This window comes from Trifolium pratense, linkage group LG4 (genome assembly GCF_020283565.1).
Source record: "Trifolium pratense cultivar HEN17-A07 linkage group LG4, ARS_RC_1.1, whole genome shotgun sequence".
NCBI classification, from domain to species: Eukaryota; Viridiplantae; Streptophyta; class Magnoliopsida; order Fabales; family Fabaceae; genus Trifolium; species Trifolium pratense.
In genome coordinates, this window is record NC_060062.1 from 2032947 (window position 1) to 2046077 (window position 13131).

The 13131-nt window shown below is 34.9% G+C and overlaps 1 protein-coding gene and 1 pseudogene across 2 annotated transcripts; one reads left to right on the forward strand and one right to left on the reverse strand.

Moving 5' to 3' along the window:
* Positions 1-981: 981 nt before the first annotated feature.
* LOC123923770 (pentatricopeptide repeat-containing protein At3g06920) lies at positions 982-12656 on the reverse strand. 2 transcript variants are annotated; one of them, XM_045976505.1, is made up of 3 exons: positions 12501-12656; positions 2054-4913; positions 982-1289 (listed from the first exon to the last, which is right to left on the reverse strand). In XM_045976505.1, the coding sequence occupies exons 1-2, from the start codon at positions 12523-12525 to the stop codon at positions 2218-2220; spliced, it is 2721 nt and encodes a 906-aa protein (XP_045832461.1). In that variant the 5' UTR covers positions 12526-12656; the 3' UTR covers positions 982-1289; positions 2054-2217. The 2 variants fall into 2 exon arrangements, with proteins under 2 accessions (XP_045832461.1, XP_045832462.1); XM_045976506.1 differs by lacking the exon at positions 12501-12656 and adding an exon at positions 5053-5208.
* LOC123923768 lies at positions 7215-10735 on the forward strand (annotated as a pseudogene).
* Positions 12657-13131: the final 475 nt, after the last annotated feature.

Genomic DNA, 13131 nt, shown 5'->3' on the forward strand with positions numbered 1-13131 from the left:
AGTGTGTCTGTGTGTGTCTGTGTTAATGTTGCTTGAGAGCAATTTACCACATGATTGGACTAAGCCATATATCTAAAACAGATGAGGGAAAAGGATCATGAAGTAAACTTAACTAATGTTTGGGTTGTGTAACATGGTGGGTTCTTTTTCTTCTGAACTATTGAACATAAAGTATAGAAAATGATAAATTGATGTTTTCTTTGATATGTAACTGGAGGGTGATAAGATCAAGGAGCAAAAAATTGAAAGGAAGGGAAGTCAATCTAGTTTGAAAGAAAGGCATTTGGTAAGAGCTAAGAACCAAACACTACATATATTCTTCAATATGATTTTGATTAGTCTATTTTACTCATTCACTAAGTATCTCAATCACCAAGTAATTTGACTTATCATGTGATCTACCAATAATAGTACCTACCAAACATGCTAAAATGACACAGAAAATATCAATATCATGTGATCTACCAATAATAGTACGCATAAAAACAAATTTTGGCAACGCTGACTTGAACATATGGTGGATAAGTGAATCTTAAATTTTTTGTGCTTTCAGATATGATATGACCAACAAATAGCTAACTAGCAAATACAAACTACATATCAACAACTTGGCCAAGACTCAGAGTCCTACTATAAGCTATTGCTACTGGTTGCAACCCCAAGACTTTAACAATAAGGACTGTCAAGTGTCAACTAGGACTGTCAAACTACACTGTGAAATGGTTGCCATAAAATTTTGGGACTTGTTTAAGGCTAACTAACCAACACCTACATACAAGGATATAATACAGCAAGATGTTATGTGAATTTTATCAGTAGCTTGGTAGATTCAAAATACAACTAAAAATCAGATAATCAAGGATCGTCATAAATTAATCCAAATATGAAATTCAGAGGGAAGCCATGACATTTGCTCACATGAATAAAGACAAAGAACGATCATTATATTTTCTATTGTAACAATGGTAACAAAAAAATGGATTTGTGTTGAACCTGAACCATGAAATTCTATCTCAGCGTAAATATATCAAATTCTTCTTATTCAAAAATAACTCGGCAGAATTTGCTATTTTATTTTCTGCTTTTACACAAATAACTTGCTACCATGAAATGCTGCTTGTACACCATTTCCAACATAAGAGAAACATGGTAACAAAGAAATAGATTTGTGTTGAACTTGAACCTGAAAATGAATATTATTTTTTCCGTTCGGGGCGCCAAGATACTTTCATGCTGCATATGAGATCAAATATGTCATCTCTCAATTACATCAGCATCCGACAGTGCAACTGCAAATAATACTATATCAATATTCCAACATAAGAGAAATAAATTAAAAAGATAACACATAATCTGAAAGCATGCCAACACTTTTACTAAGAATTAGTGATTCGGACAAATAAGAGAATGCTATAATTTGAAAAGCTAACAAGCAAACATTAGTATATTACTTCACAAATACAGAACACCTCCCATTCTCTTTTCGAGGTGCTTTTCGTCCACCATGTTTGAAGTTTAGAGTATGCAAGAGGATGACAATTATCAGGTGAAATTTTTTCACAGGCCAAGAGACCACGAAGAAGTGATACTTTGAAATTAAGATGGAGTTAAACCATTAGTTATTGTAAACCAGGAAAACATAAATAATACAAGCTAGACAGACTTTTCACTTAACACTAAACTTGAATTTTAGTTTTAGAATTTTCTCCAAGCCAGGCTTATTAGCCAAGAAATTGCTACTAAGCTGATAAAGGTCAATACACAATACATAGTCCAATCAAAAGCACTGTATGGTGAAAGTTTGATTTACTATAGTAAAAGTTGTGGCAACAAAAAGGCACATATAAAAAAATAGAAGGAAAAGAATGAACAGGCACATATAGAAAGATTATTAAATGAATTCAACTGGGCATAATAGAAGTCATCAAGATATCTGTTTGCAAGCCGAGAAACTCGTTCGATCAGAATCACATAGCAAGTCGTCGACTGGGAAGCTCATCACACATATTGGTTATTGTGAAACCTGACAACTATTGCAATTTGTAAGAATTACCTGAGGCTAGGACCATTAGCCTTATCAAATCGTTGTGACATTGGAAATCTCTGGCTTTGTCTTACAGATTGCCTGATCAAACAATCGGAACTTGGAAGGCAGGCATTGAATGAGAAGAACCTAAACTTCTATTCCAGTATCGGTACAATATACACAACCAATTTTCAGGGTAATCTTGTAGCATGTTGAGACTTTGCCATTTCCCTTAAGACAGCGCCAACAATTGCTGCCTGCTCAAGGCAATCAGCCTTATGCAATGCATCTAAAAGAACAACACATGTTTTGCTATTTACACGGCATCCTCTTAATCGAGTTTCTTCAAAAACTGTATATGCATCCATTGCTTTATTGGCACAGCTTAATCCTTCTATCATGGCATTATAACAAGCAGAATCAGGTATTCCCCCACTCGCCTTAAATCTATCAAATAGGCCTCGTGCTTCCATAACATTTCCGGCCCTTGAAAGTCCCACAATCATTGTGGTATAGGTGTAAGTATTGGGTTTTAACCCTTTTTTCTGCATTTCTTGCCAAAATACGAAGGCTTTATTAAACTTTCTAATCATACAAAGACCATTTATCATAATGCTGTAAGTCATTCCATTTGGAGAACATTTTTGGTTTTTCATGTTCTGAAAGCAAACTTGAGCTTCATCAATTTCCTCAGCTTTCACCAATGCATCAAGTAAACAATTCCATGTGTACGTGTTTGGAGTCAGACCTTTCTGCATCAACTCCTCCAAAATTAAGTATGCTTCATCAATCCTTCCCACCTTGCCAAACCCATCAATAAGACTACTATAGATAACTACATTTAAATCAACACCTATTGATTTTGCTTCTTCAAATAACATATATGCTTCGTCAAGCCTATCAATTTTAGCTAGTCCATCAACAACAGAACCATATGTTACAACTGTAGGTTGTAGACCCTTTGTCTTCATTTCCTCCAGCAGTTGGTATGCTTTATCGACCTTACCAGACTTGCAAAATCCGTCGATTACAGTGTTGTAAGCAAGGACATCCAAATGTAGTCCTTGTTCCTTCATCTCGTAGAATAATTTATATGTTTCTTTTGAAAAACCTGCTTTCACGAGACCATGAATTAAAATTGAGTAGCTTCGAACATCAGGAACTAAACCTTGAGCCCTTATTTCTTCAAATAAAGCTCTACCTTTCTCAACTTCACCAGCTTTGAAAACACAATCCATGTAAGAATTAAGAAGCATCAGATCAGGAGAACAACCCCTATGCACCATCTCTTTGTAAATTTTGTGACCATCCTCCTTCCTACCACACTTAAAAAAGTTCTTAATTAGAGATGTATACACTACTACATTTGGAATTTGATCAGAATCTAACATCTTTTCATAAAGACAATAAGCATCATCTACCCTGCCACGTCTTCCCAAGCCATCAATAAGTGAACAAAATGTTCTTGAGTCAGGAGTGCATACTTTATGATCCAATCCTAAAAATATGGAGCAAGCTTCATCAAGTTTTTGAGCTTTACATAGTCGATCAATCATTATATTTACAGTCATGATATTAGGGAATAAGCCGGCCTCTTTCATGGTATCCTGAACTTTCAGGGCAGCTTCAAGTTCTCCTGCTTTACAAAGCATGTCAATTAAAATGTTGTAGGTTGTAAGATTGGGTGCAGCATCTTGTCTCATTTCTTCAAGGATCTTCAATGCTTCATCTATTTTACCCTTTCTTCCTAAGCAGGTTAGAATGCAATTATATGCAATGACACTAGGTATACACCCTTTTCTCTTTTGTCTCTCAAGCAAACTGTATGCTTCATCAAATTTCCCAGCTGAACCATAACCCATAATCATGGTATTATAAGCATAGACACAGGGGACACTCCTGTTTTGATCCAGTTCTTCAAACAGCTCAATAGCTTCATCCAATCTCCCAACCTTGCAAAGAACTCCGATCAAGGTAGTATATGTGACATCGTCAGGAATCAGCCCTTGTGCCTTCATCTCATGAAAGAATTTCCATGCCATATCCACCTTACCAACTTTACCAAAACAGTCAATACATACATTATAGAGGACAAGGTCAGCAGTGAATGAGTTGCTCTTCATCTCTTCCAACAAGGAAAGAGCAGCATCTATGCGACCCTCCCTGGCAAACACGCGAACAAGCGTTGTAAAAAGATGCACATTTGCTTCATAACCTATTTCCTGCATTTGGTGAAAGAGAGTAAGCATAGGATCAGGTATATTTGCCTCAGCGAGGGCACCAATCAGTGTCGTGTAAGCCGAAAATGCAGGGCGAAACTTGAACTTCCTCATTGTTTCAATAACACCAAAAGCTTCTTTTAGCTTATGCGATCTGACAAAACTAGTAACCAGTTCTATACAAACATGATTGGAGATACCAAATCCAGCCACACTCATTTCTTCAAGAATTTGTTCCAAATACTCCAAGTTTCTAGTCCGAGCCATAACCATGAGAAATGCATTATAAACTTCTGCACAATTCCCTTGTTCAGTTTTCCCTTCCACCCACCTAAAATACTGAAATGAAACATTCACATCCTTCAACCTCTTCATCACTCCAACAATAACTTCTGGTTGAGACATTTCATCGAACGAGTTGAGTGCATCCTCAATAGCAGGTCCCCATGAACCATTTTCCAAAACCCCACACACATCATACACTGTCTTTCTCATACCATCAATTTTTGCTGCATTTTCTTGGCAACCATCATCCATAAAGGGTTTAACTTTCCCATTCCAATCCGTTTCAGAAGACGAAAAAGAAGACCCATTTGAAAATGATGATGAGAACCTCTTGGATAAAGGGTCGATTTTATCACATTTAAGAAAAAATCGAAACTTCACAACTGAAACAACAACAATAACAATATCAAAAACAATAAAAATTGAAATTTCAGATTGTAAAAGTTGTAACGAGTGAATGAGAGTATGGGCGAAAATAAGAAACACATTGAATTAAAGGAGAAGAAGGAAGAAAATAAATACCTTGGAGCCTTGAAAGAATCTTCATGTATGTAGTGTTGTTGAATAAGGAGAATCAATGGAGAATAGAATAAAAACGAACGAGGTTGAAGAAAAACAGAGTCGACAAAGAAAACGCAGCTGAGAAGAACCTTGGTATCTGTTTGTTATAGTTGGACCAAAAAATAATCAATGTGTTTTTGTTTTTTATGAATACTTTTTTTTTAATAAATTTTCTTATAAATACTTTATTCTTTTTGTCGAGAAGTCTCGTGGTTAGAAAATTCACCGGTGAATAAGTGGAGTGTTCCATATTAGAACCTGAACTCCTCCACATACAGTGATGTCTCTATAAATACTTTAATAGTTTAAATAAAGATAAAATTATAAGAGTATAAAGAAGATTAATTTTGAAAATAAAGAAGATAAAAAAGATCATTTGTTAAGAAATCACAAAATAGTTTAAATAGATTAATTATTATAAATTCGTGTATAAAACATTTTTACACCTTTATTTAGTCAAATTACATAAAAAAATTACTTTGTTACATTTATTTTTAAATTATTTTGACCCATTTATGCAAACCGAATACAAATGGTATAATCGGTGAATATTTTAAAAACCATTATATGAATTGCACATTTATATTAGAATTTACCTATCAAATATATCGATCAATGATAATTTATTGAATAGAGTTCTTTGATGCCTATTTTTTTTTTGACAATGTTCTTTGATGCCTCTTGTGCATTAAAGAAATGAAGAAATGAATTAGATATTGTAGACAAAATTTCTTATTATGAAACTCATGATTTTATTACGTGTCTTTTCTACCTCATGTATATCTCTATTTATAGAAAAACTCATGCCAAATATTAAAAAGACAAAACCTTGATTTCCAAAAATGTAAATTTGAATTTCAACCTAAGTAATTATTGCAACCTTTCATTTTGTTGCCTCCTATATAGATAAAAATGAAGAATTGTGTAGCTTTGTATGATAAAAGATACCATGGGAAGCCTTATATATTGAAGTCAAGTCATGGAAAGGCAAAGATCTTAACATTCCTTTTTTGCACTGTTGTCAAATAGCAGCTATGGTGAAATTATGAAGGGTTAGTAATCGTTAGTTGGTTCAGTGGTGATTGGCGCTGAACTTGGTAGGGAGGACCGCGGTTGGATCCCCCGCAACAACGATCTAGAGGGGGCTGAAATCACTTGATGCCAGAACTGACCCCCGAACCAGATTCAACTGGTGGTGAAAAACCCAAAAAAAAAAACAATTATGAAGGGTTGCAATGAAGAACCAGTGGGACAATCTCTGACCGTTTGCTTAAGCGGCGCAGAATTCAACCGATTTATTATTGGTAAAAAATTTACATGCTACTTAATACTTACCTTAAGCTTAGTATAGAATTTTTGCCTGGTTTGTTAGAGAAGTCACGCATGGGTTGTGAGATGGCATGAACATCTGTTTATAAAATAGAGACTACTCGTTTTACAAGTTGATTTTGTAGGATTGAGTTAGTCAACTCTCAATTCTAAGGTGGTATCATAGCTTCCTCCATGATGCGTTGGACCGCCTGCTATCAGGTTTTTGATCGGATTATCTACCATTTATATCTGCGCCCAAACCCAATAGCGCTGGTCGTGAGGGGGGGTGTTAAAGAAGTCTTACATCAGTTACAAGATGACCTGAATATGTGTTTATAAAATAGAGACAATTATCACCCTATAAGTCGGTTTCGTAGGATTGAGTTAGATCCAATTCAGTTTTATGCAAATTGTTATCACTAATTTTTATCTCCAATCCATAGATATCTATACCGGTGATATTTGATTAGTTTTATGTTAATTTAGCAAGTGAACCAGTCAAATAAATTAAAAAGCTGGAAATTTTAAGACAGGTTCCATCTTTGGAGAAGACTTCGAAGTCAATAAAATTTAGTATAAAACAATACTATAGAGGACAACCTTAATACTGCCTTCCGCTATGTGTTGACCTTTGTTATTATTTGGTATGTAGTGTGTAGTTGCTTGTACACTTCTTAGGTGTTTCCTTTTTGAACTTCTTGTGCATGGATAATACTTTTATATAATAAAATATTTGATGCTTTCAATTTTTTTTTCGACTATAAGTATATAATACTGCCTTTCCTATAATTTCATGTAATAAACTTCTAACACTTCTCACAAAATTTGAATTGACTATGAGGTTGATTCTTCTGTATTTGCATATTCTACTCTTCCATTTCACATCCTTCTCTTCATCTTCTTCTAATTTGTTATGTCATCCTGAAGATAGCTATGCCTTGCTTCAATTCAAATCCTCCTTCACTACATATAAAGACATTACTTGTGAGAAACAACTTCAGAAAACAGCAACATGGAAAAATGGGACAAATTGTTGCTCATGGCATGGTGTCACCTGTGACACTGTCTCTGGTAATGTGATTGGTCTCAATCTCAACCTTGACTGTGAAAGTCTTCATGGTGAAATTTATCCCAACAGTACCCTTTTTCATCTTGTTCACCTTAAATCACTCAACCTTTCTCACAATTATTTCTCCAACTCCAATTTGCATTCTCAGTTTGGTGGATTTCAGAATCTCACACATCTTGACTTGTCTTATTGTAGCTTTAAAGGTGAAGTTCCTCCTCAAATCTCACATCTTTCTAAATTAACATCACTTCATCTATCTTATAATGACTTAATTTGGAAAGAAACCACTTTGAAAAGCCTTGTGCAAAATGCAACAATTTTAAGAGTTATATTTGGAAGGAACAAATATGTCTTCAATCAATCCAAACTTGTTGAATTTGATCTTCAATCAATCTTCTTCTTTGATTAGTCTTAGTCTTAAAAGAACAGGATTAAGTGGAAATTGGAAAAATAACATTCTTTATTTGCCAAGTATTCAACAGCTATATATGTCAGAAAATAAGTACCTTGAAGGCCAACTTCCAGATTTGAGTCACAGCACTTCTCTTAGAATCTTGCATCTTTCATATTGTTTGTTCAAAGGACCAATTCCTCTTTATTTCTCTAACCTCACATATCTTACATCCTTGAGTCTCATTGGGAACAACCTTAATGGTTCAATCCCATCCTCACTTTTAACCCTTCCACATCTAACTTTTTTGTCTCTCAAAGATAATTTGTTCATAAGTGGTCAAATCCCAAATGTATTTCCCAAATCAAATAGATTTCAACAATTAGATTTGAGTGGCAACAAAATTGGAGGTGAGTTGCCAACATCACTTTCTAACCTTCAACATCTTATCAATTTAGACCTTTCGTCGAATTCATTTAGTGGTCAAATTCCAGATGTGTTTGACGGACTAACTAAATTACAAGAACTCCGTCTAGGTTACAATAGATTAGCTGGACAAATTCCACCTTCATTGTTTAGCTTGTCTCAACTTGATTACTTAGATTGTTCTTATAATAAATTAAAGGGTCCTCTACCCGAGGAAATATCAGCGTTCCAAATCTTAGGTGATTTATTACTGAATAACAACTTACTAAGTGGAAACATTCCGTCATGGAGTTTATCTTTACCATCTTTGGGAACACTGGATCTATCAACTAATCAATTCACAGGAAATATAAGTGCAATTTCATCACATTCTTTGCGTTATCTAAAACTGTGCGGCAACAAACTAGAAGGCAATATTCCAGAATCTATTTTCAGCCTTGCAAACCTAACTACACTATGGATATCATCAAACAACTTGAGTGGTGTGGTCGATTTTCAATACTTTTCCAAACTTCTCAATTTGGAGTTTCTGTCCCTTTCACATAATCGACAATTATCACTAAACTTTGAATCCAATGTCAATTACAATTTTTCTATCCTGTCAATATTGGAATTGTCTTCTGTTGGTTTGATTGGATTTTCAAAGTTATCATCAAGAAAATTCCCTGCTCTGAATTATCTGTCTTTGTCCGATAACAAACTCTTTGGAAGGGTGCCCAATTGGTTGCTCGAAATAGATTCCTTACAATTTTTGGACCTCTCTCATAACATGTTCACATCAATGGACCAATTCTCAAGGAATCATTGGCACTTCTTCTACGCCCTTGATCTTAGTTTTAACTTACTAGCTGGTGACATCTCTTTGTCAATTTGCAATACAAGTTCACTTCAATTGCTCAACTTGGCACACAACAAATTGTCAGGTATCATTCCACAATGTCTTGCTAATTTATCATCCCTTCAAGTTTTGGATCTAAAAAGTAACAAATTATATGGCACTTTACCAAGTAAATTTTCAAAGTACTGTGACCTTCGTACTCTAAATCTAAATGGCAACCTATTAGAAGGCGTTTTGCCTAACTCTTTGTCCAACTGCAAATACTTGGAGGCTTTAAATCTTGGTGGCAACAAACTAGAAGACCATTTTCCATACTGGATTCAAACTATGCAAAATTTGGAAGTATTGGTTTTGCGAGGGAATAAGTTGTATGGTCCCATTGCTAATATAGTTATCAAGGATCCATTTCCCAGTTTAATTATTTTTGATATTTCCTACAATAACTTCAGTGGACCACTACCAAAAGCCTACATACAAAATTTTGTGGGCATGAAACATGTTATTCAAGTTGATAACGATAGTATCTCACAGTACATGGAATGGATGGTACTTGGTGACATGACATACTATGATTCCGCGACTATGACAGTGAAAGGAAACGATGTTGTGATGGTGAAAATTCCAATAGCCTTTGCAAACATTGATTTGTCTCAAAACAAGTTTGATGGAGAGATTCCAAATTTTATTGGAGAGCTTCGTTCACTCAAAGGGCTTAACCTTTCTCAAAACAGGCTCACCGGTCCTATTCCCCAATCCATAGGAAACTTGTCAAACATGGAATCATTGGATCTTTCCTCAAATATGCTCAGTGGTGTGATTCCTTCAGAATTAACCAATCTGAACGGTCTTGGAGTATTGAATCTTTCCTATAACCATCTAATGGGAGAAATACCTCAAGGTAAGCAGTTCAATACATTTTCAAATGATTCCTATGAAGGAAACATAGGGTTATGTGGATTTCCCTTGTCCAAGAAATGTGGACCAGAAGAACACTCTCCACCTTCAACCAACAACTTTTGGAGTGAAGAGAAATTTGGATTTGGGTGGAAACCAGTGGCTATTGGATATGGATGTGGAACAGTGTTTGGAATAGGCCTCGGATATTTCGTGTTTTTAATTGGAAAGCCAAGATGGCTTGTGATGATATTTGGTGGTCAGCCTAAGAGAAGAGTGAACAGGAGGAGGACTGGAGTGAGGAGGACTAGTGGTTCAACCATGAACCAGATGGTGCCAATGTCCTAGTTTTATTGTTGTGATTAGTTTCTCTACTGTGTTAGTTTTTACCTACTCTTATTTGATCTAGTTAGTTTTAATTCAGGTTGTAAGTTTGTATAGTGAATGTATTGTGCTACAACACGAGTTGTATGAAGCCAATGATGCATAATAGTTCTGTCCTTGTTGTACTAGTTTTGCATTTACATCAAACTTTTGCTATTACCATTATTTATTCTTGATTTTCTGGCATTGCCTCACACATGCATTATCATTTATATGTTCAGTACTTAGCAGCATTGACACGCCTTTGTTGCTGGAAGATATAGTGAACGACAGTTTGTAAGTTGCGAAATAGGTGAGATTGAATAAGAATGATAGTTAGTAAGTTGCAAAATATAGCTGTCAAATTTACATGACATATGGCATATCATGGAAATTCTTAATGCTATGATGATACTAAACCACTTTTGTTGTTAGCTAACCAATAAATTTGCTTCTGTGACATAAAATGTGTAAAATAAATAAACAAGAAAGGCTCATAATGACCTTGTCAATTAATCTTTGATTAGAACTGAGAGCAAGGCCCCTGATTCCCTTTTGCTGATTGATATGCTGCCACAATTGCATACCACTGTTGAAGTATCCCACTGATTAGAACTTCGTCTTCTGAAAACAGAAAAATGGCACTGATTGCTGTTTATGGCATGGTGTCACCTGTGACGGTGACACCATCACACCATCTCTGGTTATGTGATAGGTCCCAACCTTTGCTGTGAAGGCCTTCAAGGTGATATTCATTCTAACAGTACGCTTTTCAATCTTTCTCATCTTCAAACACTCAACCTTTCTTACAATGATTTCTCCCACACTTATTTTCCTTCTAAGTTTGGTGAGTTTCCGAGTCTTACACATCTTGACTTGTCTAACAGTAACTTATATGGTGATTGGTGAATTTCCAACAAAAATATCACACCTTTCCAAATTATAATCACTCCATCTATCTGGGAATGGGTTAGTTTGGGAAGAAACCGCCTTAAAAAGGCTTGTGCAAAATGCAACAAATTTGAGAGAGCTGTTTTTGGATGAAACAAATATGTCTTCAATCAATCTCAACTTTATGGATTTGATCTTCAATCAATCTTCCTCTTTGGCAAGTCTTAGTCTTCAAAGAACAGGATTAAGTGGAATTTTGGCAAAAAATGTTCTAAGAATTCAAAAGCTAGATATGTCACATAATTACATCCTTGAAGGCCAACTTCCATAGATATGTCACATCTATGCAAACCTCCCTGGCAAACACACGAACAAGCGTTGTAAAAAGATGCACATTTGCTTCATAACCTAATTCCTGCATTTGGTGAAAGAGAGTAAGCATAGGATCAGGTATATTTGCCTCAGAGAGGGCACCAATCAGTGTAGTGTAAGCCGAAAATGCAGGGCGAAACTTGAACTTCCTCATTGTTTCAATAACACCAAAAGCTTCTTTTAGCTTATGCGATCTGACAAAACTCGTAACCAGTTCTATACAAACATGATTGGAGATACCAAATCCAGCCACACTTATTTCTTCAAGAATCTGTTCCAAATACTCCAAGTTTCAAGTCCGAGCCATAACCATGAGAAATGAATTATAAACTTCTGCACAATTCCCTTGTTCCGTTTTCCCCTCCACCCACCTAAAATACTGAAATGCAACATTCACATCATTCAACCTCTTCATCACTCCAACAATAACTTCTGGTTGAAACATTTCATCGAACGAGTTGAGTGCATCCTCAACAGCAGGTCCCCATGAACCATTTTCCAAAACCCCACATACATCATACACCGTCTTTCTCATACCATCACTCCAACAATCTTTGCTGCATTTTCTTGGTAACCATCATCCATAAAGGGTTTAACTTTCCCATTCCAATCCGTTTCAGAAGACGAAAAAGAAGACCCATTTGAAAATGATGATGAGAACCTCTTGGATAAAGGGTCGATTTTATCACATTTAAGAAAAAATCGAAACTTGACAACTGAAACAACAACAATAACAATATCAACAATAATAAAAATTGAGATTTCAGATTGTAAAGTTGTAACAAGTGAATGAGAGTATGGGCGATAATAAGAAAGACATTGAATGAAAGGAGAAGAAGGAAGCAAATAAAAACCTTGGAGCCTTGAAAGAATCTTCATGTATGTAGTGTTGTTGAATAAGGAGAATCAATGGAGAATAAGAACGAGGTTGAAGAAAAACAGAGTCAACAGAGAAAATGCAGCTGAGAAGAAGAACCTTGGTATCTGTTTGTTATTGTTGGACCAAAAAATAATCAATGTGTTTCTTTTTTATAAATACTTTTTATTTTTAAAGAAATTTCCTATAAATAGTTTTTTTTTTGGTACACCTATAAATACTTTAAAAAAAGATAAAGAAGTTTAATTTTGAAGTAAATTGTCTTAAAATAAAATTTACAATGATATATGGCAGAGAAATGATAAAATCGTTTAAATAGATTCATTATTATACATTCATGTATAAAACATTTTTTACACATTCATTCGGTCAAATTACATGAAAAAATTACTTTGTTACATTTATTTTAAATTATTTCCACCAATTTATACAAACCGTAGAAAAATAATATAATCGGCGAATTCCCTTTAGATACTTTAAAAACCTTATATGAATTGCACATTTATATCTGTTGGAACAAATGTTGAAGCAAAACCAGACACACACACTTTGTGATTTGAGAGAGATGAAGGAGAAGAGAGAAAAAAGAATTCTTTATTAATTTGAGA